Source organism: Pelodiscus sinensis, chromosome 7 (assembly GCF_049634645.1).
Source record: "Pelodiscus sinensis isolate JC-2024 chromosome 7, ASM4963464v1, whole genome shotgun sequence".
Lineage (NCBI taxonomy): Eukaryota > Metazoa > Chordata > Testudines > Trionychidae > Pelodiscus > Pelodiscus sinensis.
The window spans coordinates 65,534,608-65,561,564 of NC_134717.1; the positions used below are offsets into that span (position 1 = coordinate 65,534,608).

The 26,957-nt window shown below is 62.3% G+C and overlaps 1 protein-coding gene across 4 annotated transcripts in view; it reads right to left on the bottom strand.

The window, feature by feature from the left end:
* Positions 1–26,957, bottom strand: part of ITGB2 (integrin subunit beta 2) — a 41,037-nt gene continuing 14,080 nt past the window's right edge. For all 4 annotated transcript variants that reach the window (XM_075934154.1, XM_075934157.1, XM_075934155.1 and 1 more), the window contains exons 2-16: positions 16,040–16,100; positions 14,037–14,125; positions 12,473–12,656; positions 10,447–10,617; positions 9,259–9,500; positions 7,856–8,011; positions 7,108–7,203; positions 6,416–6,505; positions 5,267–5,407; positions 4,353–4,537; positions 3,910–4,154; positions 3,160–3,379; positions 2,477–2,679; positions 1,720–1,886; positions 1–991 (exon numbers count right to left, since the gene is read on the bottom strand). In XM_075934154.1, the coding sequence (XP_075790269.1) occupies positions 926–991; positions 1,720–1,886; positions 2,477–2,679; positions 3,160–3,379; positions 3,910–4,154; positions 4,353–4,537; positions 5,267–5,407; positions 6,416–6,505; positions 7,108–7,203; positions 7,856–8,011; positions 9,259–9,500; positions 10,447–10,617; positions 12,473–12,656; positions 14,037–14,125; positions 16,040–16,100 (2,316 nt within the window). In that variant the 3' untranslated portion in view covers positions 1–925. The remainder of the gene's footprint in view (positions 992–1,719; positions 1,887–2,476; positions 2,680–3,159; positions 3,380–3,909; positions 4,155–4,352; positions 4,538–5,266; positions 5,408–6,415; positions 6,506–7,107; positions 7,204–7,855; positions 8,012–9,258; positions 9,501–10,446; positions 10,618–12,472; positions 12,657–14,036; positions 14,126–16,039; positions 16,101–26,957) is intronic.

A 26,957-nucleotide genomic window follows, 5' to 3' on the forward strand; every position in this document is an offset into this window, starting at 1 on the left:
TAGGGGACGCACTTGCGGCCAGCTGCTGGGCTGGCTGGTTTTATTAGTTGTCAATGTGGCACTGGAGCAGAGTGAGTGGGACATGAGGCGACAGGCAAACTGGGCTCCCCAGAAAGCGAGTTCTGGATTCAGGCAGGACTTGCAGGCGTGACCCTGGGCACTGAGGGCTGGTCCTTCATAGTGCCACTTCCAGCTAGCCCGGAGAGCCTGGCGCTGGCCTGGGCTGCGGCTCCGACCAACGCGCTGCGAAGGGGCGGCAGCCTTGTGCCCAGGGAGGAGGTGACTTGGCCATGGCGGTAGCATTGTGTGCTGGGTCACGTGGCCGTGCCATGGGGCCAGCTGTCACTGGGTGCTCGGGGCTGGGCTGCGGGCTCCAGCCCCACACGAACGTAGCGGGCAGTTTGGAGTGGTCAGGCGTTGGCACGCGGCCAGTGATTCTGGAAGAGGTGGGGCCCGGGCCCGGTTGCTACCTCTTCCCGCTCCCGTGTGGCCACTGCTCCCCCCACGCTGGGCTTCTGGTGCCGGAGAGAGGCCAGTCCCCGGAGCAGAGTGCAGCGCAGTCACTGCAGCCTGGAGTGGAAAGGAGGGGGCAGCTGGCAAAGTGTCAAGCAAAGACCTATTGTGGCGGCAGGCGCAGAAGGAGCAAGGATGCGGGCTCATGTCACGCTCCGACCACAGCCACGGCCGCTGCCCGGCACGCACACGCAGGGCACGTGGCATTGACAGCGGGATTGCTACTCAGGAGTCCCTGCGCCCCACAGCCCTGGCCAGGCGGAGGGGAGAGATTCAGGAGGGGCACATGAGCCTGCTCCGCCCTGGGGCCGTGGAAGCGGGGAGCAGAGCAGCAGATCTTGGCTTAGCGAGTGAGAGGCTGGTGCCCGTGGCTGGGTCGTTCCTGTTTCGCAGTCGAGTAGGGCGGCGCTGCTCAATCTCCGCCGAAGCGGGGGTTCATGACTGTGGTGGTAGCACTCTGGAAAAGGGGGTTATCCGCCTGGGAAGAAACACCAGACAGGGCTGTTAGTGTTGCCTGGATTGTCCAGAAACGGCCTCGGGCCATTACAAAGGGACCGAGAGACACGGGCTGCACAGGTCTGGGCGTCCCCACCGCCGAGGGAGGGTTGAAGACCCCACAATACCCCGCTCAGGCACTGGAGCGCACCCGGGGGAGCTGCTGGCCAGCCGAGCCCTGCGTCGCCCTGCGGCTGCACTTCAGTTCTGCAGCCTTTGCCGTGTCGGGCCCCCAGCCCAGCCACATGCCCCTGATTTCTGGAGAGGGGGGTGTGGCCAGTTCCTCCCCGGGGCACGTTGCAGGAAGCCAGGGGCCTCCAGATGCGCTGGGTTTGGGTCCGGGCACCCTGTGTCTCCCACACGGCCGACAGGAAAGTCCAGCCCGTCTTGCTCCCACCCCACGAGCTCCCCTCTGCGTCTGTCACCGCAGCACCTGCAGCCTAGGGACATACCAGAGCCCCTGGCTCTGGCGCTGGGTTGTGGGGGGCAGAGGGTACATGGGACCAGCGGGGATTCAAGCCTGGGATGGGGAGGGGGGCTGGAAGGAGGGGGACTGGGATGAGGAGGGGGACTGTGCCTAGTCCTTCCCCAGAGCTGCATGGGGGCCTGAGGCCCAGAGACCTCCTGCCCCACACTAAGCCCAGACGTCGCCCAGTCCAGCCTGGCTGGGGCAGGGGGGATTGGGCGAGGGGAGGGGCAGAGCCAGCTTACGTCATTCCACTTGGCCTTGGACTTCTCCTTCTCAAAGCGGCGGTATTCCCTGCGGTCGAGCGCCTCCATCACCAGCCGCCACATCACCAGCAGCAGCAGCCCGATCAGGGCCACGCCAGCGATGGTGCCACCCACGATGGCGACAATGTTGGGGGGCTGCGGACACTCTGTGGAGCAGAGAGAGCCCAGGGTTTGCCTCCTGCGGTGCAGAGTTCGGCCCTGCCCAGCCGGGGCCACAGCCAGCAGCATGGGATCGGCGCTGGCACCACGGGCCTTGGGAAACCCGCTCTGCGCAGCAAGCAATGCACTTTAGGGCCCAGCGGAGCGCCCTGGCCCTGGCCCGCAGCTGCTGGCTGCCCCCCACTGGCACTCTGGGGAGCTGCCCACGGGCTGGGCACTGTGGCAGGAGTTGGGCGAGGAGCAGGACGCAGCAGGAAGTGCAGAACGGAGGAAAGGAGGGCTCAGAGCCTGGCAGGAGGAAATGGAAGAGCCAAGGCCCTAAAATCCTGCGTATTCACAGGCCCCTTGCACCAGTGTGTGCCACGCTCATCTGGCTGGGGTACCCGTGTTCTCCCCTCCCCCCAGGGCGCTGCGCTGGGCAGAGGATCCCCGCGGGGCCTGTTCTCTTCATGTACCTGCATGAAGCCCAGTCCCCAGTTCTCTCTGACCCCACCTGCTGTGACCTTGGGGTCTGCGGGCTGGCTCCGGGGGGAGCCCCCCTCCCCTTCCAGGCAGGTGTGGGGCAAGACGCCAGTACCTCTCTTCTCATCCACTTTAATGGTGTATTTCCCCTCTCCGTCCTCCTGGTTCATGATGTAGGAAATCCAGCAGTTCTCCGAGTCTTTCTCCCGGCACTGCCGGCCACTCCCCAGGGCGCTGTTCACCTGGATGTTGGGGCAGGCAGCGGAGCAGTTCTTCTGAAAGGGGCCGCTCCCAAAGGCCCTGCACTCGGCACAGGAGCTGGAAGGCACACCAGGAGGCACATGTCAGGTAACAGGCTGGCTGGCAGCCCAGGTGGGGGGTATGGTGTGAGGTTGGGAAGGAGCATCCCCCCTGCGCCGACTGGCCGTGACCGGGGGCTGGGGCTGTTCTTCCTCTGCCACATGGGGTGCGGGGCACGTGCGAGGGTTACGCGGGTGTAAGGCGCTTACCCGGCAGCTGCCTCGCTAACCCGCACAGCCCAGAGGAGCTGCATGGACCCGGTGCACCCTGGGCCTGGAGCCCCACGGAGACCAGTCTCCCGAGGGCTGCTGCTGGCTCCATGGACCGCAGAAGCCTCACAGGGGCAGAGTTGCGGGGGGCACCACCCTGGGGATCCAGGTCCTTGTATCTCCACCCCAAACTGGTGGGACCGAGGTCCGCCTTTGGCGAGAGAGAACAGGGACCCGCTGTGCCCCCAGGCTGCCCGCCCTGCTGTGGCCGGGGACTGTGGTCACTTACATGTACTGGGCGCAGGGGGACGGGCAGCCCGGGCACTCCTGGCAAAACGGGGGCTGGTAGCCCGGCAAGCACTGGCAGATGTTGCACCGGCATGTCCCACGGCCGCTGCACTCGACGTTCCGGGTGTTCATGCAGCCGTCGCTGGATTTCTTGCACTGGCAGGCGCTGCCGTCAAAGCCGCTATTGCACTTGCACTCCCCACAGTCGCAGTGCCCACGATCTGGGGAGACATTTCCAGCCAATGCAGCTGCGTGGGGACACGTCCCAGAGGCAGACCCGCCGGGCCCCCAGGCGCCAGGAACCATCCCCTGCAAGTTACAGATTCTTCCACTAGCCTCTGCCTGGCCGAACCGGCAGCCTCCCTTCTGCTCTGATGGGCTCAGACTCTCCCAGGGCCCTTTAGCCCTGCAGGGGGCACAAGAGCTCGGGGCTTCTGCCCCACAAGCTGCTCTGGGCCTCGGGGTTCCAGCCACGGGGGATGGGCTGGTGCTTGGGGCTTCTGCCCTGTGGGGGTGCCCTAGGACTGAGGCTGCCCTGCTCCGTATCTTCTCAGAGGTCCACTCTGGACGGCTCTGGCTGAACGTGTCCTGCACCTGGGGCCTTTCCTCCCTGGAATCAGGCTTCCTCTCCAAGCTCTGAAGTGCTCAGCAAGGCCCAGCCCACAGGCCCTAGAGCACCATGGAGTCCAGGCGGGGACGGGAGCCAGGGCCATCGGGCAGGGTCGAGTCAGCCCACTGGGCTGTCACTCACCTGTGCCGCCGCACAACTGGCCGTTGTGGAGCTCGCAGTTCACGTTGTCGCACTCGCAGTAGGTCCCGTAGATCTGCTTGTGGGGCGTGTCGCTGGTGTGGCAGCTGCATTGCCCACACACACAGTCCCCCAGGCCGGAACAGATCACCGAGGCATTGTCCTTCCGGCAGCTCCCTTCCAGCTCCTTGTTGCTTTTCCCTTTCGTCTCACACTCGCAGTTCTTCCCAGTGTAGCCAGTTTTGCACCTGGGGGAGGGGAGAGGGAGGGTGGGCATGTGGAAGGTGGGGTGACTGAAGGTGCCTCCCCCTGCGTGGAGCCCAGGTGCACAGACCAGCCTGGCATCACCGCGAACACCTGTCCAGCCATCAGCTGGCCTTGAGCCTGGAGAGCTGCCGGCTCCCTGGGTGCCAGAGGCTGTGGGGGGTGTCGCTGGGATCGTTTACCTGCAGGTGCCACAAAAGACGTCGCCTTTCCCGTTGCAGGCAGCGGGGTTGGGGCGCTCGTCACACGCACATTTGCACTGGCTGGTCAGCTGCACCGTGAGCGTGTCTGTGAAGCCCAGGGGCCGGATGACGAAGGACTGGTCTTGGATGCACTCCTTGGCTGTAACTTTCACTTGGAAAGTGATCTGGGAGGAGGCAAAGCAACGGGGCTAGGGGCTGTGTCTGAGAAAGCATCGCGGCGAACGTTCTTGGGCAGCCAGCCCGGAGCTACATTCGCCTCTGGCCGGAAGCGCCCCCTCCAGGACGCAGGCAGCGTCTGGAATCGAGCCCATGAGGCACCTCATGCCTAACTGACCCCAAGTGAAACCTTTGGGTTTGATCAACAAACGGAAATGTTTGGTGCAGCCCCCCCAAGCAGAGGACTTCCTTGCAGTGTCCCCTGCGGAGACTAAAGAACACGCCTTTGTCAAATCAGCACTGCCAATGGGAGAAACGCGGAGTTTGCGGAAACAACATTTCCCATCAGTTTGGCTGGAGAATTCCCAACCAGCTCTGACCAGTGGCATTCGGAAGGCACCTCGTCTTCGCCTGCCACTCGGGGCCAGTCCTGTCAGGGGTTCAGGATTTGCAGGGGGTGTTTCTGTTTTGCCAACATTGGCTGCAGGCAAGTGAAACAGTCCCCGTTTTCTGCCTCTCCCTCCCGATGTGGTAGGTAGTCTCACCCTTGGCGTCACCTGAGCCGGGAAATGGGGGTGGCAAATTGGGTTCCCTGATTTCAAGGCTACTCAGGGACTCAGTACACGGGCTCCTGTGTTCCCTTTGGATTTAGAATGTTAGCACAGCGCCCGCCCCCCACTCCCCATCTTTCTGCAGGAGCCCAAGCTACAGAAAGGACTCCAGCAGGGTTCTCCTACTTTGTTGTTGATCTTGACATCACTGCATTCCCCTCTTGCGCCATCCAGGGTGGGCTTTTTGCCAAGGCAGAAAGAATCGTACGTGATTTTCAAAACATCTGGCAAAGTGCCGTGGTCCAGGATGATTTTGGAGGACAAGCTCTGTGAGGAAAACAAGACAGATGATGCAGGATGATGTCAGCAAGACAGAGGGACCAGACCAGGCAGCTCTGTCAGAACCAGAGCCTCCGTCAGAGACCCTTGAGGATGGCTCTCCTGCCTACTGCTCTTCCTTGGAGTGTGGCTGTAATCTTTTCAGACCAAGGTCTGGCTGGGGGGGGGGGGGGGGGGGGCTAGGAAGTGAGATCTTAGCTCTGGTAAATGCTGTAGAAATGGGCTGGTTGGGGGATCTGAAAGGAAACCACCCGTGAACTGGCTGCATCAGCTGGTGGGCTGAGAATAACAATTGCTTCCAAGCTCACGGAGTTGCCTAGAGTCGAGGGGCTGGATTGTGGTGTTTATCTTTGGATTGTTACTGGACCACTTCTGACGCATGCGCCTTACTCCTTATAGTCACTCAGTCTAGTTCTTTCTAGGCAGTGAACTTGCTTCAGTGTTTTATCTCAGCCAGCGGGTTTGACTGAAGTGCTGGGGGAAATCTCAGCTTAGGTCAAGGAGGCTGGCATGTTCAGTGCCCGTCGGTGGAACGGTGAGCGAAAGTATCTGCGTGTGAGTCCAGTGGTACTGAATGGCTCAAGAGGGGAGGAGGCGCAGGCAGGCAGGGTATGCGGGGGCTCTCTCTTGCTGGAGGAGTGGCTGCTGCATTCATAGTCTCAGCTGCTGGTTGAGGGGAGCTGAGCTCGGAGAGGCAGAGGCAAAGCAGGCCCCAGCCAACCTGGGCCGGCGTGTTCCGCAGACACAGCAGCTGCCTGTCGCTGCTGTCGGCGCAGTCGGTCCTTTCCAGGGGGATGGAGGAGGCCTGCCCGAGCAGTCCCAGGTTACAGGCGCAGAAGTAAGTGCCACCGCGGGATGGGGGCCGTGGGCCAGAGGGCTGTATGTACAGGCTTCGTCAGCATGACGGGGTAGGTGTTCACTCCCCTGGCTAAGCCCCCAGCCCGGATGAGGCAAGGCCCACAGAGCGCTTGGGGCGAGGCAGGATGTGGTGCTTACATTGTAGGCTTCCCTGATGAGTTGGACGACGTTGCTGGAATCCTCGTTCAGCACCCCCACTGCTGATTTGGGGATCATGTCGCTGAGCTTCTACCAATGGAAACAGAGGAAAATCAGCCCTAGCCCTGAGGGACTATGGGCCAAAGGTGATGTGCAGAGCCACAAGCATTCTGCCTCAGTTTCCCTCCTGCTCGTCCACTAAGCCAGCCACCCCCCGTCTAGGCCGAGCTGGCTTAGCCCTGTGGCTAGGTCACACCGGCACTTCATCCCATCCAGAGACCCAGCGCTGCTCACTGCTCTCCTGGCTCCTCCCCGCCCAGCCTCTGCAGATACTGGCATGGCCCTGGCATCCACCCCAGCCTGCACCGATCACTGTCCCATGCCTGCCTGCCCACCCTCCTCCAGGCAAGCTCGGAGAGGCAGCAGTCTCTGGCCCCTGCTCCGCCTGCCAACTCTTCCACTGCTGAGCTGGGCCCCTGGTTCAGGCGAGGCAGGGCTGGGCTGACGGGCCCCAAGCAGCCCTTGTCCTGTTCCCGATTGGCATGGGGTAGGTACAGCCCTTGGGAACGCAGCCGGAAGCATGAGCTGAGCTAATGGGCCTGAGGAGAGACTGGGGCACCGGGCCCAGCCTTGTCTCTCAGCAGCGCTAGGCAGCTGGGCGCTGTCTCTGGGCCCGCGTGCGTCCCACTTACTCGGTATGTCTCAACCATTCTGCTAGTGACAGCAAAGATGGGCTGGATGTTGTTTTCCGCAAGCTTCTGTACCAGCTGGCCGACGGACGGGTAGTCCTGTGGGAGAGAGGGACCGCGACACTTCTTTGCAGAGCCACGCTCAGTACCAGCCTAGCCATGGAGTGGGAGAGCCTGGGACCTCTCGCAGCCAGCAGCCAGCTGGCTCTTCCTTGCTCCAGGAGCTCCTAGCCACAGACTTTAAACACCCCCCCACCGACGTTCCCAGACATGAATGAGAGAAACGGGCGCGGCCCCCAGAACTGGGGTTTCAGATTCTCCGGTTCGCTCGCCTGCCAGAGTGGCTGTGTTAAGCATGACGGGGTGGCTGCTCGGGGAAAGGCCTGCCCGTGTCCAGGACACGCCCCCCGTTCACAGCTCCCTTCCAGCAGCATAAACCCATCTTGGAACCCAGCCCTACCCCCGCACTCCTGGTGCTCCAGGGAGCTTGTTTCCCAGGGGCCCTGGCCACAGGTAAGTGCCTGCCAGCCGCACTGCTGATTTCATTGCCAATGTGACATGCAGTTCACGGGGGGGGGGGGGGGGGGGGGAGGGGCAGGAGCCCTGTGTCCGGCTGCTGAAGAGCCCCTGACGCTGGGACGTACCGGGGGAGCGGCCAGGCATGGGGAGAAGTTGTTCAGCGAGACCGCCAGGCGGCTGCTCACCGGGGAAGATGGCGAGTGAGAGCCAACGTGCTGCTGTGGGCACTTACAAAGTCATTGCTCTTTTTGTACATGTTCTCCTCCAGGTGGCATTCCCCGTCGCTGGGGGTCAGGATGGCTCCGAGTTTACCGTCCCCAGCAAAATGGAACCCGTCATCAGTGGCATAGACCAGCAGGCGAGTGACGTTGCGCCAGCCGATCCTGTCCTGGAAGCAGAAAGGAGGGGACTTGACTAACTTGGTTAGGCCTGCAGCTGCCTAAGTGAGGGAGCCAAGGGTCAGAGAGAACCGAGGACCGCCCAGAAATGGGAGTGTCACACCCCGTGTACAGGCCACGACGCGATGGGACACGACACGCAGCCTCCCTGGACAGAGACCACGACACGACGGGACACGGCACGCAGCCTCCCCGAACAGAGACCACGACGCGACGGGACACAGCACGCCACCTCCCCAGACAGAGACCACAACGTGATGGGACACTGCACGCAGCCTTCCCGGACAGAGACCACGACGCGACGGGACACTGCACGCAGCCTCCCCGGACAGAGACCACGACGCGACGGGACACAGCACGCAGCCTCCCCGGACAGAGCAGGGGAGTAAGAGCAGTGGAAGGAAATATGCATCTGGGCAGGCCCCACACAGCCGGGCGATGGGCAGGCACCGCCGTGGACACGCATGAGCCCACACGCCCCAGCACACTGCGACCAGTGCAGGGAAAGGGACCCGGACTGGCCTAACAGAAACAAGGGAGATGGACCCACAGGGGCGACAGAGAGATTCCCAGGCCAGGGCAGGCCCAGACCCCACCTGCATTCCTAGAGGGGAGGGCAGCCCTGGGCCTGCACAAGCCGGCCCCCTTCCCCAGCCACCTGCCCAAGAGCCACAGCGAGGGCAGGACCCGTGGCCAGGCAGCCCAGGTGCAGGGGCATGCATCTCCCAGGAGAGGTGTTCCCAGGACCTGGAGGCACCCAGCTGGGGGGGAGCCTGGGGCAGGCACACGGGGCCCCACACTGCTCGGGGGCTCCTCTCGCCTGGGCCCAGCTGTGGCTGCAGCACAGGGCACCGCGCAGGCTCTGAAGGGCGGAGAGCTTGGCAGGGTTATGGCAGATGGTCCCTTGGCACAGATGCCGAGGCCAGCGGGACCGTGGGGATCACCAGGCTGGCCCCTCCGTAACCCAGGCCAGCCCCACAACAAGCCCAAGAGCAGACCCTATGGACAGGCAGCCTGGAGCTGGAAACTGGGAGGGACTCCGCCCCCGTAGGCCCAGGCTGCGCGTGGCCCGGGGCCACGAGACCTCTGTGACCAAACGTCTGTCCTGCCACTCAAGGCTCCCTGGTCTCCTCTGCACTGAGAGAGCTGGCTGGAGCTCCTGGAGCCTGTCCTGGAGGCCCATGCTAACCCGCCAGCCCTTCGCGTGGCCCCCCAGCCTTCCGAGCTCACGACTTACCCCGCAAACTGCCACCTGCATCATGGCGTCCAGCCCCCCTTCGGGGGCATCGAGGTTCCCGGAGATGGCCTGTTTATTGACCTCCTTCTCGAACAAGTTGGCGTCGTTGGTGAGGGACAGGACGTGCCGGAAGGCGAAGGGCGGCTGGCAGGAGGCGGCCTTGTTTGGGCAGGGGTTCTTCAGCTTCTCGGGGTGCGTGTTCACAAAGGGCAGCACCGTCTTGTCCACAAAGGAGCCAAAGCCTGCGGGGGCGGGGACGCAGCCTTAGAGACGCCAGTTGGCCCCTGGAGAATGGACCTACGCCAGTGTCCTGCCCCCACCACGCTGGGACACGAGGGCGGATCAGCGCCTGAGCCAGTGGGGCTCATGGCCGGGGCCCTGACCAGAGCAATGGGTGCCCATGTCCGCTCCGTGCTCCTGGGGAGCAGGGACGCCCCCTGCATCCAGACCCTGCGCCCTGGCACCATTTCCCTGGCAGGAGCCCTGAGACGGGTGGGGAGGGACCCGCATTTCCTCTGGCTCAAATCCGCTCACGGCCCAGACGTAGCCGCTGCCTCCCCACTTCCTCTGTGGTTCCTGACCCCCACCCCTTTCCTCCCCTCGGCCTGCCATGGGCCCCTCTGCCCTCCTCTCTCTCTCTGATGGACCCTGCCCCCCCAGCCCTGCAGCCATTAAGCCAGGTCCCCAGTCAGCCTGTTTCCTTTGCAGCCAGAAACTCCAGGCTGGCTGGCAGGGAGAGCCGAGGGGTCTGCGAGCTTTGTCCTGTGGCTCTGGCGGCAGGGAGAGCAGAACCAAACCCGGGTAGGGGCAGCGCCAGGATGGAGCCCATTTGGAGCCAACACTCCTCTTGTCGGCAGCTCTGGGCCTTGCCTCTCAGCGGGCGAGTGCAGAGCTCTCCATGGAGCAACTGGGCAGATCCAAGGGTCAGCCCAGTGCGCATTGTCCCTGTGCGGTTACTGGATACCTTGTCCCCCAGCCTTGACACCTCTCCTGCCTGGCCATCACAGGCTTGGCTCGCGCTCACGCTCACTGCCGGGCAGGGCCCTCTCCAGCCTGTTTGGGAGTCCTCTCCTCTGCTGCTGCTGCTGCTGCTGCTGCTGCTGCTGCTGCTGCTGCTGCAATGGGAGGTAGCGAGTGTGCCTGCGAAGCGGCCGAGAGCCTGTTCCCCGTGAGCTGAGACCCACTCACCGATCTGGCCGGAGCTGGTGATGCTGTTCAGAACCGAGAGCAGGTCCCCCCCCAGCTTCTTCACTTTCTCCAGGTCGTCGTGCATGGAGTAGGAGAGGTCCATCAGATAGTAGAGGTCGATCGGGTAGCCCTCGGCACGGCGAAAGGTCACATTGAACACAGCCGGCTGACCTGCCAGGGGAAAGGCAGGGCATGCACACGGCGCGGCGGGCAGAGCTCCGGTGCCCACCGCTCAGGAAGGACGTCGTGGAGGGTTCAGAGAAGGGCCATGAGAACCGCTAAAGGAAGAGGAACCTGTCTGAGAGCCACAGACTCAAAGAGAAAACCAAGGTCAGGGAGTGACTTGATCAGCATCTACTCAGGGAACCTTCTCCAGCCCTGAGCAACACGGCCTGACGCCGACTGCAGCAGCAAAGAGAACGCCCCACGCCCTCTGTTCTATTACGTTGGCCGCCCTGGGTTCCCTGCCTGGGAGCTCAGCCTTGCAAGATAAGTGCAAGTTCACACACGAGCCCAACAGCCTACACACTGACCAGCAAAGGGGCAGCCAGACTGACTGCAGGAATCCAGGCAAAAGGGCTCAAGGACTGAGTTAGGATCCAGCGGGGTGGGACCTAAAATCAGCTGGGGCTGTACTCACGAGTTAATTGATTAGTATTAGTATTATTGTTTTTATTATTAAGACATTTAGAACTGATCCAAACTTAAATTATACATTCCATGGGAAAAAAACTCCCATTCCAAACAGGAATTTCAAAATCTCCTGCACAAAAATTGTGTTTAAAAAAGGGGGAGGTGGGTCAAAAATGTTCATCTTGACTTGAAATGTATTTCAGATTCGTTTGCATTCTACTATAGTATCTTATCCGGAGGATTTAAAATGACTGTCCACATTTCAAGAGTTGTTGGCATGGTCATTGGAGCGGCATAAGAATGTACCTTTCTAAATGGAAACTCAGTTTGAGATGAGAAACTGAACTCTTCTGTTGTGTGGTGAAACTTCCATTGCTGGTAGCATGTTCCCAGCTTTATGACACTGAAAAGCTGCTCCCAGCCCAGCAGTCCAAACGCTTCAGTCCAGCATTTGCAAGCCTGAGCCATTCCGCCTCAGGGGCCATTTTTGTAGGTTTTATTTGAACTGAACAATTTTTAAAATTGACATGAATTTAGATAACCTGGATCTCCCTCCCAGCCCCTACCCCTACCCCCCGGGCCTGATCCCCCCCATCTCACACCCAAACTCCTGCCCAGACCCTGCACTCCACCACAGCGCTTGTGCTGAGCCCTCTCCCACACTCCAGCTCCCTTACTCACAGCGCGGAGCCCCCTCCTGTACCCCAAATGCCTCATTCCCAGCCCCACTCCCAGTGGGAGTCCGTACCCCCTCCCACAATGCACCCACCCTCCTGCCTCAACTGGCAGCCCCCTCCCACACCACCGATCTCCTCATTTGTGGGGGCCTAGGGGTCCCCACAAAACCCAGGAGCTCTGGCCCTGGGGTGGGCTCTGAGCCGCACCTTTGCTAAGCTTGTCCACGGGTCATCTGCTTGTTCGGGAGACACAAACATTCCCCCTCCCTTCGCGCTTGCCTTCTGCCCCCCACACGTGGCAAGAGCCGGGGGCAGGCATCGGTCCTGAGGGGTAGCTGCCTCAAGTCTGCACGTGAGTCACTGGCCAAGGACCTGCACTTTTCTGCACGCACCTGGCAGTGGAGCCTGCACCCAGAGGGGGGAAATCTGGGCTAGGCCTGGCCTGGTGTGAGGCGCTTGCTGCATCCCCCTCAGCTCTAGTTTCTACCCTGGCCCCCACGGGCTCGTCTCAGCTGGCTCAGAGCTGTTTCTCAAGCGCCTGCTGCCCCAGCACCCACTGAGATGTAAGCGCGCGGCAGGAAGAGGGACCCGGGCACGTTCTGTGCCAGACTGGGCCCAGGCTGGGGGCTGCCTGTGCTTTCCCCCACGCGGCATCGCTGCCGCCCTGTGGCCAGGCAGGGCTTCTCACTGCCAGCCCGGTTCCCAGCAGAGCCTACCTGGCCGGAGCTTCAGCTGCACTGCCTGAGGCCTGAGCTGGGTCTTGCCATCCAGACTGTCTTTCTGAGAGGCGATGGAATTGCTCTCTGGGAACACGATGTCTTGGGTGTCACATCCCCTCTGCTGCAGCTGCTCTCTGGTGTCACAGCGAATGGAGTCTGGCTCGCCCGCCTTGGTGAAATTCTGGCCAGTACAGAACCAGAGGGGCATGGGCGGGACACCCCTCGGCTGGGCACCCTCCTCCCCTCCCATTCGGCCCTCGCTCAGCCACGGGCAGGGGCGGGACACCCCTCGGCTGGGCACCCTCCTCCCCTCCCATTCGGCCCTCGCTCAGCCACGGGCAGGGGCGGGACACCCCTCAGCTGGGCACCCTCCTCCCCTCCCATTGGGCCCTCGCTCAGCCACGGGCAGGGGTGGGACACCCCTCGGCTGGGCACCCTCCTCCCCTCCCATTGGGCCCTCGCTCAGCCACGGGCAGGGGTGGGACACCCCTCGGCTGGGCACCCTCCTCCCCTCCCATTGGGCCCTCGCTCAGCCACGGGCAGGGGTGGGACACCCCTCGGCTGGGCACCCTCCTCCCTCCCATTGGGCCCTCGCTCAGCCACGGGCAGGGGTGGGACACCCCTCGGCTGGGCACCCTCCTCCCCTCCCATTGGGCCCTCGCTCAGCCACGGGCAGGGGTGGGACACCCCTTGGCTGGGCACCCTCCTCCCCTCCCATTGGGCCCTCGCTCAGCCACGGGCAGGGGTGGGACACCCCTCGGCTGGGCACCCTCCTCCCCTCCCATTGGGCCCTCGCTCAGCCACGGGCAGGGGTGGGACACCCCTCAGCTGGGCACCCTCCCAGGAGAGACACCTCCTCACATTCTGCATTCACCCTTCATCTCCCCATTGCTGGGCCACCCGGGACTGGCCACTGCCAGCGAACTGGGCTCTGGCCTAGACGGATTTGTGGTCGGGCCCGTGTGCTGCTCCTGTGTTGGCCCTGTGCCAGGCAGGGTCTCCCCAGCAGTTTCCTGCAGAAGCCCAGCCCTGGCACGGGGGAGGGAGCTAGCCTAAACCAGGCCAGAGCCCTGCTGAACTCCAGCCTGGACGCAGGTGGCAGCGGGTCGGCCGAGCCTAGGCAGCCCTGCGGCAGCACTGGGAGCAAACCTGTCCCGCCCAGACGAGGCCAGAGCGGCTGCTCATGCTGCAGAGGGCAGACGCTGCCCCATGGGTGAGCGGAGCCAGCCACAGGATTGGCTGGTGCTGCAGGGGAAGAGGGGGAGGCCTCCGCCGGAGCCCCCCGGGCCAGGCAACATGCCCAGAGGGTTGGGACGCTGTAGATGCCCACTCGCCCATCCTGGGACTGGGGCTCTCCCCAAGGGAGCACTGGGCAGTCTGTGGCTGTGCAGAGAATGATGGGGCAGCAGAGCCATGGCCGAGGCAAGGGGACCAGCTGGGGACAGCAGATCTCCCTGGGGACCCCTGGACCCAGGCTCCTTGGCCGGGCGCGGGGCTGGGGTGACTGGGCACCCACACCGAATCGGAGAGCGGGGGGCCAGGGCTGGAAACGCAGACCTACCAGTTTCTTGCACCACGCGCAGCCGGGGCCAGACTGGATGCAGTCCTGACAGGTGCTCACTTTGATCTTGGGGCACTCCAGGGCTTGGGCTGCAAGAGAGAGGGGTTGAGGCAGAGACGTGATGGAGCTCGGTGGACCCACGAAGGAAAAGCCCCACCTGCAGGGATGATACCCCCTCCCTGGTGCTGCCAGCCCTGGTGGCTCCCTGGAGAGACAGTGGACCCCGGGCAGGCGCACCGAGGCGCAGTGGCTGCCCTGAGGCAGGTGCCCGCCGTGCGGCAGAGCCCAGCGAGGGGTCCCCCAGCAGCGCCCAGTGCGGAGGCGCCTCCGTGGGAGTTGGCAGGAGCCTGTCCGAGGAGAACACTCTCTCAAGTAGGAGCTTTCTACATTACACCGGCTCTTGGCTTTTGAAAACAAGGTCACCTCCCTACGGTCTCTCAGGCGTTCCTCCTCGCGGGGGGCGGGTCCACCCACTTTCCACCCCAGGTCCCATCTCAGCATCCCCGCCCAGCGGGAGGGCAGCAAGCCAGCGCGGAGTGAGCGTGCTGGGTGGGACTGGCCGGGGTCAGGACGTGGGAGCAGAGCAGCTGGCTTGTTTCTGGTTAATAGAGGAACCGCCCCTCCCGGGCCAGTCTCCACCAGAGTGAAGGGCAGGAAATGTCAATGGGGCAGTTGAGCAATAACTCCCACAGGAGAAGGGTTTCTCAAGCCCCAGCTGTCACAAGCAGGAGGGTGCATCGCCCTGCCCAAGGCTGGGGCTTTCCGCCGGCCTGTCACTGCTCCCCAGTCCATTCTAAATCATGCCTCCAGGCTGGTTTGTCACCTCCCAGCTACCGGTGCCCTGGGCACAACCCCACTTCCTCTGCCTGGGCACTTTGCCACCTGAATGGTCCCGGGATCTTGTATCATGAAACAGGGCGAATGCAAGTTCCTGAGCCCCCTGTTGCATCCCAGCCCGGGCCTTCTCTGCTACGCTCATGTCCCTTCCTCGCCACCTCCTCTGCCACGGCGACTGTCTTCACCAGCGCGTCTTCCTACGACTCGCATCTCGACACCCGCCTCCAGCTCGCCCATTCCCAGGCCTGAGCGCCCAGCGCCTGCGGAGGCCCCTTCGCTGGTCTGTGCAATGGCACGACACTGAATGCTGCCTTCCACCCCGTTCCTGGCCACGCACCCTGGGCGGTGCCTGGGCCCATGCATGGCCCAGCTGGCAGGTCATTGCGAAGAGGAGCCAGCTCGGCTGCAGTGCCAGTCACACACTGGTGCAACACGCTCCCAAGGAGACGCTGGGTAATAACCACGAGAGTCAGAGGGGAGCCGTTAGTCGGACTTTGCATAAACAACGAGGAGTCCCGTGGCACCTTCTCTAGATGAACAGACTTCCTGGAGCAGCAGCTTTTGTGGCCAAAGACCCACTTCGCCAGATGCACCAGGTGCTGCAGGACTTCTCGCTGTTGGGGCAATTCCATGTTTCGAAGGAGTTTTCATTGGTGCTGTATCCTGCCCCCTTTGCTCCCCGGCTCAGGGGTGAGCAGCGGGAGGGGGAGCCCCCTAGCCAGAGGGAACGGGACCCACGGGGCAGCAGAGGAGCAGTTACTGGGCTCTCCTGGTGGTGTGCAGGGTGACCCACGCTCTTCGCAGGAGCCGCCGGGCACTTCCCTGCTATTAGCGCCCTGGGGCTTGAGCCCTTCTGTACAGGGAGCACTGGGGGAGTTGCCTTGCCCCTCGCTGGCAGGACCACGGTGGATTGGGAGCGCCCAGCACAGGGCAGGCTGCAAGCCGCTGAGCCTAGCGCCACAGGGACCAAACGCTGCCCCTGGGGGCTTCTCTTTCCTGCGCCTTTGTTTTGCTCGGTGCCTAGCGTGCTCCGGGGTCCTGCGCCTGCTGGACTAGCAGCAGCGGAGACAGACACTTGGGTCTGGCCCACGAAAGCTCATCACCTAACACCATCTTGTTAGTCTTTAAAGTGCTACATCGTCCTGTTTTTTGTTTCACTTGCTCACCTGTCGTCGCCAGCAGCAGCCCAGCCACAGCCAGCAGGAGGCAGTAGGGACCAGTCATCGCCTGCAAGACAGAGCGTCAGGGTTACATTTCAGGGCTCAGCGACCAGGAGGCACCCTGTGGCTGAGCGAGCCCCCCGCCCTTGCTCCCACTGACTTGCAGGAAGCAGACAAGCCAAACTCAGGGGGAGAGCTCTGGGAACAGGTCTGTCATCTCACTGAGACCCAGTGTGGGCTGGGTCCCTGCCAGCCCCTCCCAGCCCCACGGCTGAGCAGCATCTGTAGGACATTCACACACGTCACCAAGGGCCAGTGCGGGGCAGACGCCCCAGGGGAGTCAGGAGCACAAGTGCCCCTCCCACCGTCAGCGAGCCCTGTGCTCTGATCTCCATCGGTGTCTCTGGCCGCCCTGGCCCCTGAGCACGGCTGGAGCAGGGGCAGGGCAGAGAGGGGCAGAGGCACAAAGAGGGAGGGGAAGGGATGGCCAGAGGCAGAGATAGGTTGGCCGGTCTCCTGCGTGCTGTGCATGGGAGCCAGTCCTGACCAGCCGCACACAGGGACGCGACGCACCCGGCCGGACGGCGCTGGGCACCTGCAGCCACCTGGGGACAGAACGGCTCAGCACCCGGAGACAAGGCCAAGCGCCTGCCGCAGGAGGGGAACGTCACAGGCAGAGCCTGGGCCACGGTCGGCAGCCATCGGGGTGCCATCTGGGCACTGCTGGGAGCAGCAGGGTTCACATCCCCATGTGGTGCTCACACCTGGCACCTGCAGGGAGGGGCCACATGCCGAGGGGGAAGATTCAAGCTAGCGACTGTGCCCCTGCACCTCCCGCCTCGCCTAGCGAGTGCCCCCCACAGCGCACCTCCATCCCCCGCCTCGCCTAGTGAGCGCCCCCCACAGCGCGCCTGCACCCCCACCTAGCAACTGCCCACCCCCCCACAGCGCGCCTCCAGCCCCACCTCGCCTAGCGCGCGCCCACCCCCCCCACAGCGCGCCTGCACCTCCCGCCTCGCCTAGCGAGCGCCCCCCACAGCACACCTCCATCCCCGCCTCACCTAGTGAGCGCCCCCCACAGCGCGCCTGCACCCCCACCTAGCAACTGCCCACCCCCCCACAGCACACCTCCATCCCCGCCTCGCCTAGTGAGCGCCCCCCACAGCGCGCCTGCACCCCCACCTAGCAACCGCCCACCCCCCCACAGCGCGCCTCCACCCCCCGCCTCGCCTAGCGCGCGCCCACCCCCCCCACAGCGCACCTGCACCTCTTGCCTCACCTAGCGACCACCCCCCACAGTGCACCTGCACCCCCGCCTCGCCTAGCGACCACGCACCCCCTCACAGTGCACCTGCACCCCCGCCTCGCCTAGTGACCACCCAATCCCCGGAGCGTGCCTGCACCCCCCACCTCGCCTAGCGAGCACCCGCTCTGGAGCGTGCCTGCAAATGCTGCTTGACTAGCTGCCCCACGCAGCAGGGCCCGTTGGCTGCTGCCTCCCCTGGGCACAGGCAGAGAGCCGCCCGGGCGGGACCATGGCTGGGGGAGCCGTGCAGGAGCTGTGAAAGCAAAGCCCACGTCCCCCTGCCCCTGCTGTGCAGCCATGGAGCCGTCAGCGAAGCCGCATGTGCCCGGCCCTGCTGCTGGGGAGCCTGTTTGTCTTTGTGGTTGTGGAGCAGGAGTCACGTGGTGAAAGTTCCTCTGCACGCTGAGTCCCCCGCCGCACCCAAAGCCTGTAACTTCCTGCCCTGAGGTCAGGCTGCGCCCCAGCCTCTGGGCCTCTAGCCACAAACCTGAGAGCAGAGTTTCTAGACTCACTGGTGGGGCGGCAGGGGAGCAGCCATTCCCTGGGCTACAGGCACGTTTCTCTCCCGAACCAGCCCTGGCTCAGCTAGCCAGCCGTGTTCCCGTGGGCCCACTGGGGCCCGAGCCCGCTCCCGCTGCTCCCAGCAGAATGGTGCCTGGGCCAAGGAGAACGGCTCCCATGGCTGCGGATGCTGATGCAGAAACCTGGGGACTGGGGGAACTCCCCTTCCCCTTCCCACATGGCGCCTTCCTCCTGGCTACCGTCTTCCCCCGACACTACCGGGACCTAGCAGGGCACAAGCCAGAGCAGTGAGCAGCGGTGTCCCCCAGCCCTGCCCCCTGCCTCCCCACCCATCGCCTCTCATGGACCACCTCTGACCCCACTCCTTCCCCCTCACCTCGGGCTACAATGATGGCTCACACCAGACCAGCCGTGGCTGGGAAAGGCACCGGGCCAGGAAATGGCTGAGCTCCCTCATGGCTAAGCAGGACTGTGCTCCTAGTCTAGAGGGGTTGGGAACGAGTGGGATTTACAAGATTAGCTGGGCTCTGGCGGGCTCCACCGTGAGCTAACAGACGGCTACGCATGGCTGTCTTCGCCTACGCTATGGGCACTGTCTTCGCCTACACTACAGGCCTACACTATGGACACTGTCTTCGCCTACACTACAGGCCTACACTATGGACACTGTCTTCGCCTACACTACGGACACTGTCTTCGCCTACGCTACGGGCCTACACTACAGACACTGTCTTCGCCTACACTACGGGCCTACACTATGGACATTGTCTTCGCCTACGCTACAGACACTGTCTTCACCTACGCTACGGGCCTACACTACGGACACTGTCTTCGCCTACACTACAGACACTGTCTTCGCCTACACTACGGGCCTACACTATGGACACTGTCTTCGCCTACGCTACAGACACTGTCTTCGCCTACGCTACGGGCCTACACTACGGACACTGTCTTCACCTACACTACGGGCCTACACTACGGACACTGTCTTCGCTTACGCTATGAGCCTACACTACGGACACTGTCTTCGCCTACACTACGGGCCTACACTACGGACACTGTCTTCGCCTACGCTACAGGCCTACACTACGGACACTGTCTTCGCCTACACTACGGGCCTACACTACGGACACTGTCTTCACCTACACTACGGGCCTACACTACGGACACTGTCTTCGCCTACGCTACGGGCCTACACTACGGACACTGTCTTCGCCTACGCTACGGGCCTACACTACGGACACTGTCTTCGCCTACGCTACAGGCCTACACTACGGACACTGTCTTTGCCTACACTACGGGCCTACACTACGGACACTGTCTTCGCCTACGCTACGGGCCTACACTACGGACACTGTCTTCGCCTACGCTACAGGCCTACACTACGGACACTGTCTTCGCCTACACTATGGGCACCACCAGGGGGAACATTTTGCTGGTTCCAGCACTAGGAATGTAATTGACTAATCGACTAGTTGACTATCGGATAAGCAAAGGCAAAAGCGTATCAGATAGTCAACACACTAAGCAGCTAGTCACTTCCCGCCACTTGCTGCCTCTATCAGGGTATTTTTTCCAGAAAAACTTCAATTACGTCCATGCTGCAATCACGTTCTTCTGAAAGCAAATTGAAAGAACAGAGGGGTTTTTCTGACATCGGTAAACCTCATTCTACGAGGAAGGAACCTTTTTCTGAAAGAGCTCTTTCACCAAAAGGCGTGCGGACGGGGAAGAGGGCGTTCTTTCACAAAAAGAGGAAAGAGGAAAAAACACAGGTGCCCTGGTGGCCATAGCAATCACAGCTTACATGCAAGAGAATGTCCATTCAGTCTGGACGCTCTCTGTCAAAAAAGCAGATGCTTTTTCAATGCGCTTTGGCAGTGTGGATGCTCTCTTTTGGAAGAAGTTTCTTTGGAAGATCTCTTCCAGAAACGCTTCTTCAGAAAGAAACCTGACGTCTAGACGTAGCCTCAGAAAGAGGCAGCAAGGGGGAGAAGTGGAGGAGGTTCTGGGGGGAGCCAGCTTAAAAGCCAGTTCCCCCCAGCTCCAGCTCCATGGGATGGGGCAGGAGCACAGCGGCAGTGTTCCGCCTTTGAACTGCACAAGAGCCCCAGTGGGGGCTCTCGTACATTTTTTTAAAAATTGAACTGCTGCATGAAACCTGGGGCCAGCATGCTAATCCTGGGCTCCCCGTGGGCGCTTCCCTTTAAAATGTAGCACCAGCTGGGCAGCTCTTGCTACATTTCAAAGTGGAAGCGGCCTTATCGACAAATCAAAAATTCCATCCACTAGTGGATTAATTGATTGATCTAATTTTAACTTCCCTGTACAGCAGAGCAGTTAGCACCTTTTCCAAACCACTGCAGCTCACAGTCCTAGGGCTACACGCAGCACGGAGTCTGCACTAGCGGACATTTAAAAATGGCGGCGCCCGGCTTTATGCAAATTAAGCCCGGGAAATTCAAATCCCGGGCTTCATTTGCAACTCCGGTTGCCTACATTACCACCCTAGTTCGAACTAGGGTGGTAGTGTAGACATACCCCTAGGCATGGCTAGTGCTGCCAGGGAACAAGGCAAGGGGAATTCGGCAAAGAAAAGGGAACAGGGGAAATAAAGGAACAGGAATGTTGCCCTTTCTGAGAAGTGTTATTCATAGCTCCAGAAAGAGGTTGGAAATCCCCTTCAACGCCTGCTCAGTGAACGATCGCCCTTCGGCTGACAAGTGCAATGCCTTTCTCAAGGCCATGTCTAACATTAGCCGTTCTCAGACAGGAAAGGAAGGAGCAAATACATTAACTCTCATGCCGAGCAGCACACCTGCTTGCTACAAGGAGCCCTGGCCACGCCGCTGTGACTTCTGAAAACTCTTCAGTGGACAGAAGGTGTCAGAAGAAGTGTGATAGAAACGCAGATAAACACTTATGCAACCCTCTCCTCTCCCCCGCTCTCTGCACTAGGACTTGCTCATCAACGTTTGTTGTTCCAAGGTACTTACACCCGCCCTCTGCACCTCCCCCCCCGGGGAACGACAAGGTTTTGCTGCAGCGAGTACATGTGTGAATGCTGCTTGGCTGGCAGGCGCACGCTCCTACTGACACAGTGAACCCCACTTGTTGGGGGGGGCGGATTTTGGAGGCAAAAGTGCCATGCCAACAGAAAGCCTTCCCGCCCCTGACGTTTAGCAGCAGGGCTGTGTGAAGGCAGCTTAAAAGCTGGATGTAAAGCCTTCACGGAGTGGTAGATGCAGCACCTCCCACGGTAACTGCGACGGGCGTCGGCCCTGCACTGGCCCTGGGAGATGGCTGAGAGAGCGGAGGCCGCAGCTGAGGCGGTTAGGAACATGAGAGTGGCCCGAGGGGTCAGCCCAGTGGTCCATTCAGCCCAGTGTCCTGTCTGCCCACAGCGGCCAGTGATCCCTCCCCTGTCACCCACCTCCAGAGAAACAGAGGCCAGGGACCGCCCCCCCACTCCCGCCCGCTAATAGCCACTGATCCAGCTGATTAGGGCCCAGCTGGGGCTGTATAAAGAAGGGCTCTTGGCAGGAAGGAGAACAGACGCCCTTGCTGTAGAGCAGGGGGGACCTGGTGCCAAGGAACCGGGAGGCTTCTTGACACAGAGCAGGCTGGGAAGAGGCAGGCAGGCCTGGGTGCACTAAGGCTGCAGGGGAGCAGCGAGGGCTGGGGGAGGCAGCAGGCCCCCGCCCCCTTGCCAATGGGGAGTGGCCATTTCAGGCTGCAGGTTGCCCTGAGCTAAGGGGCGAGCTGAGAACTGGCAGGGTAGGGACTGGGGTTCCCTGGGAGGGGAGGACCCCAGAGTGCCAGGGCTCTGACCTAAGACGCTCCAAGGAGGAAAGGGCCCGTGGCCAGGAGGGGACCGGGAGCCGAACCAGCAGGGGCCCTGCGCCAGGGCTGGGCGCTGGCCAGCAGAGGCACTCAGAGGCAGGAGCGCTGATTCCACGTGTGACCAGCGGGCGGCGCCGTGGGGTGAGTGCCTGCCCCACGTTCATCTCCTCAAAGAACAGTCTCCAGTGCCTGTGACAAGACCTGTTTCCCGTGAGCCCCCGGGGTGGACCAGGCTGCTGCCCCATAACCTGTCGCAGGGCGGCTTGGCTCCGGCCTGTGCCAAGGTCCCCCGCTCGCCCGCTTTGCCCTTGGTAAATCTCGGCACAGCCCCGGCTTTCTGCAGCCCCCTGCCACGTGCACAGTCGCCAGCGTTGTCTGTTCTCCACACCCGTGGGCCAGAGAGCTGCAGGTGCGGGGTCCTGCTGAGCGGCAGAGGTGAGCTGTGGCAGGGCAGGTAACACGTAGCTCCCTCAGAGCAGAGAGCAGTTCAGTGGCACAGAACTGCGCCAACACGCTGGCCAGCTGCTGGCCCAATACAAAGGAGAATCATTCACCAGCCAGGTCTCCTCTTTGGCATTAAGAACTATTCCACCAGCCTGGCCCAGGAGTGGCACGATACCGTTTCCACTCCATATTTGGGGGGGGGGAGATGCTGTCCAGCCAAGGTGTTCAGCTGTGCGACAGCGCTGCAAGCCTCTGTGGTGTGGCAGGGTCAGGCCAGGGAGCTGCTGCAGAGAGGGGAAAAAGCAGCCCCAAAGGGTAAAAACCTGCAAGCAGAAGCAGAGAACTGCAGGCCAATGAGATGCAGCTGGGAGGGAGCTGGCTCAGGTTGAGTGGGGCTGGCTGACTGAGGGCCTGGAAAAGCCTCAGCAGCTGGAAGCTGGAGGTGTGAGAGGACGCAAGGGAGGTGCCGGAGGGACGCAGAGGAAGTTTGAGAGAACAGTCTGGAGCAGCGTTAGGTGGAGGGAGTCTGAGGGGTTTGGCCGCGCTCTCTACCCCAGAGACCTGTGCAAACCCCAGCATCTGGGCTTAGATGCAAGAGGCCTGCCCAGTGGTGGCCTGGGTAGGAGGGGCCCTTGCCACAGTGGGAATTTGGGAATACGTGGTCAGTGCTAAGAAGGGAGCTAGCTGACTAGTGGTGGCACCAGGGTGGGCGGGCTGGTGTCCCTGGCCTCTGTCAGAAGCTTGGTGTGGGTGACGGGAGGGGTCACACGATGACTGCCTGGTCTGTCCCCTCCCTCTGGGCCCTGGCAGTGGCCGCTGTTGGCAGACAGGCCGCTGGGCTGCGTGCGCCTCGGCTCTGACCCGCCTGGCCGCTGGGCTGCGTGCGCCTCGGCTCTGACCCGCCTGGCCGCTGGGCTGCGTGCGCCTCGGCTCTGACCCGCCTGGCCGCTGGGCTGCGTGCGCCTCGGCTCTGACCCGCCTGGCCGCTGGGCTGCGTGCGCCTCGGCTCTGACCCGCCTGGCCGCTGGGCTGCGTGCGCCTCGGCTCTGACCCGCCTGGCCGCTGGGCTGCGTGCGCCTCGGCTCTGACCCGCCTGGCCGCTGGGCTGCGTGCGCCTCGGCTCTGACCCGCCTGGCCGCTGGGCTGCGTGCGCCTCGGCTCTGACCCGCCTGGCCGCTGGGCTGCGTGCGCCTCGGCTCTGACCCGCCTGGCCGCTGGGCTGCGTGCGCCTCGGCTCTGACCCGCCTGGCCGCTGGGCTGCGTGCGCCTCGGCTCTGACCCGCCTGGCCGCTGGGCTGCGTGCGCCTTGGCTCTGACCCGCCTGGCCGCTGGGCTGCGTGCGCCTCGGCTCTGACCCGCCTGGCCGCTGGGCTGCGTGCGCCTTGGCTCTGACCCGCCTGGCCGCTGGGCTGCGTGCGCCTCGGCTCTGACCCGCCTGGCCGCTGGGCTGCGTGCGCCTTGGCTCTGACCCGCCTGGCCGCTGGGCTGCGTGCGCCTCGGCTCTGACCCGCCTGGCCGCTGGGCTGCGTGCGCCTTGGCTCTGACCCGCCTGGCCGCTGGGCTCTCGTTCCGGCTGACGCTAGGAAGTGGTGTAGCCTGAGCACACAGTGCTGGCCGGTGCACTCTCCTGTCCACGGCGCGACCCCTGCTCGTGGGGGCGGAAGGGTTGTGGGGGCGGAGAGCAGCTCTACAGCCCGAGTGGTACGGACACCGCTGTGTGGACAGGGCCTGTTGCTGAAAGCCTGGGGAAACTCCGGGGGCCTGGTGGGCTGGGAGCTTGGGCAGGCCATGGGAGCGCAGGGTGGGGTTTAACCGCTGGGGGAACTCGCGCCGCAGGACAGAGACTTGGTTGGCAGAGAAGGCCTCTGCAGGGGTGGATCTGGACGCGGCCCAGGACTGCCGTCACCCCACAGCAATGCTCTGAGAGATGCCAGAGCGCAGGAGGGGCTGTGCCAGGCAGCGCTTGACGGGTTGGGCTACAGCCCTTTGGCTCTTGTGCTCGCTGTGGTTTGGGGACCCTCCAGGTCTGTCTGTTTCCACGCTCGTGTGTCCCTGGAGAAACCCAGCGTGCGCAGGAGCTCGGCGCGCTGAGAGAGGGTGCGCTGAGCTACTGGGAGACGGGGGCGGGGGCCGCACTTGCCCTGGGGGGAGGGCAGCTGGCCTTGGGTGACAGCCAGAGAGCCTGTGCCAGAAGGCCCATGGGAACCGGGAGGAGGTACCCGGCCTCTCTGCCAAGTGTGCGCAGGGAACGTTACTCCCTGTCACGGCGGCTGGGCAGCTAGTGCAGCCCCAGGACGCAGCATCAGCTGTCAATCAGCGCGCCCCTGCGGGACCCTCCCCCTCCCAAGCACTGGGAGCCTGGCCTTTGGTGAGCGGGATCCAGCAGGTAAAAGGGACCAATCAGATGTGCATGCAAGGGAGGGACCAGTTGGGAAGGAGACCAATGGGGGCGCTTTCTGAGCTGCGATGTCTGCGGAGTCAGAGGTACGGACACCTGGTTCCACCTGGCCTGTCCCCGCTCTCCTTGCCGGGAACCAGTTACCAGCCAGCAGCAGCAGAGACCCAATGCACACAGCACATGCGGGGCGGGGCGGGGTTGGACATAGCCCCCCCAAATGGGGGGAGGCGGCATTGGCTTTGGAAAGAGCAGCCACCGTGTTCTCAGTGCCACGAGCGCACTCCGCTCCCCGGGGCCCGTAACGCCGAGTCTCTGCTGCGTGGGGAAAACCTACCGGGTCGGGGGGAGGGTAAGAAGCAAAGTGATGTCAAGGGAAACCCAGGTCTAGGGTAACCCTGCCCACAGGCCACTTGCTGATGACCTGCCTGCTCGCGCGGGAGTGCTCGTCTGCAGCATGTCCAAAAGCTAAAAACCAGGACAGACCTCGGGGAGCGCAGCTGGTTCAATTTTCCGTGTCGGTGGCTACAGAGACGTGACGCAGTCTCAGGTGTGAAGACAGATGGCCTCCCTGGTGGGAATGGAGGGGACGGTGGCCAGGACATGCACAATAAATACTTGAGCAGCCTTGAGCCAGTGAGTGGGCGCAGCAGAGGAGAGCCTGGCTGTTTACCACATGGCCAGGATTGCAAAACTCCCAGCTCAGGGGTTTGACGGAAGTGGGGGAAGTTGCAGAAGGCAAGATTCATTGTTCATGTCGGTTACACCCTGCCTGATTTCACAATGAGGAGACGTCTCCCACAGCCACCAGTGTGGGCAGCATCACTGCAGAGTCTGCACTAGGGAGGCCACTGTGTCCCTTACCATGGCATAACACGCAGTTGGCTGCTGAGGGCCTTGACCCTCCCTATGGGTTAAAGACAGAAGAGCGCCTGTGTGCTTGGAGCACCGTGTACCCAGCCCCTACCCGCCATGTGACGTGCCTCCTCCTCTCTGAACTCGGCCCTGTGGCTATGAATCTCCCAAGAAAACGGGGGAATCAAATACGAGCCTGAAAAAAGACGCCTCCTCCCTGGCAAGCATCATTTCCAAAGGCCTTTTAGCAGTGGCCGGTGGTTGCCAGGGCTACAGCAGGGCCTGTATGAGATGAAAGGGGAGCAGCATCAACAGCCTTCCCCAGGTGGCCTTCAGCTTCCCACGCCTAGGCCAGCCAGCCAGGGTAAGGGGAGGCTCCGTGAGCCCGCTCCTCGACTCTGGCAGCTCGAGTCACAAGAACCTACCTCACTGTGCTCTCCTGGAGCGGGGGCTACGTAGGGGGCCACGTCCTGTGGGCCAAGGGCACCATTTCACATTTTTCGAGGGGAGAGGGGCTTTAGCCTTTACTCCTCCTTCTTGGGCAACTGACAACTAATTTTTTTTGTAGCTAACTTAGAACTATCTGACAGGAGCACAGGATGTAATTCCTGTATCAAGAAAGAAAAAGAAATAACCTGTCGGCCCACTCGGCTCTACGGCTGACATCTTCTGACTGCACACTGGAGCTCAGATACCCTTACGGAAGTGGGAAGACATAGGGGCTGATTTCTGGATGCTGGGGAGGAGGTGTGTGTGTTCTGGGGGGGGGGGCTATTGCACACCTCTTTCATATTCTATTTACGGACTGTGTCCTTGTTTGGTGTCTCAGCTGTTTTAACAATGATTCAATTCCAAGGCTCCAAGCCTGACACGGTAAAGAGAACTCTTCGCTGTCTGGTGTGGACTGAACTATCTTAAGTAATTTTGTATCGGCTGCAAACTTTGCCACCTCCCTGGTTCCCCGCTTTGTGCAGATCATTTATGAATATGTGGAACAGCCCTGGTGCCTAGCAGGCCTGTGCAAGCCCCCTGCGGGCCCAGAATTCACTTCCATCCCTGCTGAAAATGGACTTTCTTCTTACCCCTGGTTTCCTAGCAAGTAGCTGGCTTGCCGGGAATGCCCCTCCTCACTCTTCACTGACTGTAACGACAAGCGGCTGGATCTCTTAGCCCCCGCCACAGGGTATAAACCAACTCCCCACCCCAGGGGCGGAAGCTGCTAGCAGCACCGAGCTCATCACCTTGCACCCTGGCTCCTGGATGCTGAGATCTATTTTCCCAGTGGGCAGGGTGAGCCCCCGAGCCCCCAGGAGGCTGCATGTGGGCAACTGGAACTGCACAGGCTGGATTCCAGCTGCGTCTCGCCACTGGGGCCGTCTGCCTGAACACTTCCCGGGCCTGTCTCCACTAGGGCTGTAAGTGACTAGCACAGGCTTATCGGGGTAGTCCAGTGGGTACTCAACTAGTCCCTGCCCCGCCCCCCGCTGCCTCTGTCACGGGCTACAAGGGGGAGCAGGAGCCGGTGCTGGGGGAAGCTGGCTTAAAGCTGGTTCCCCATT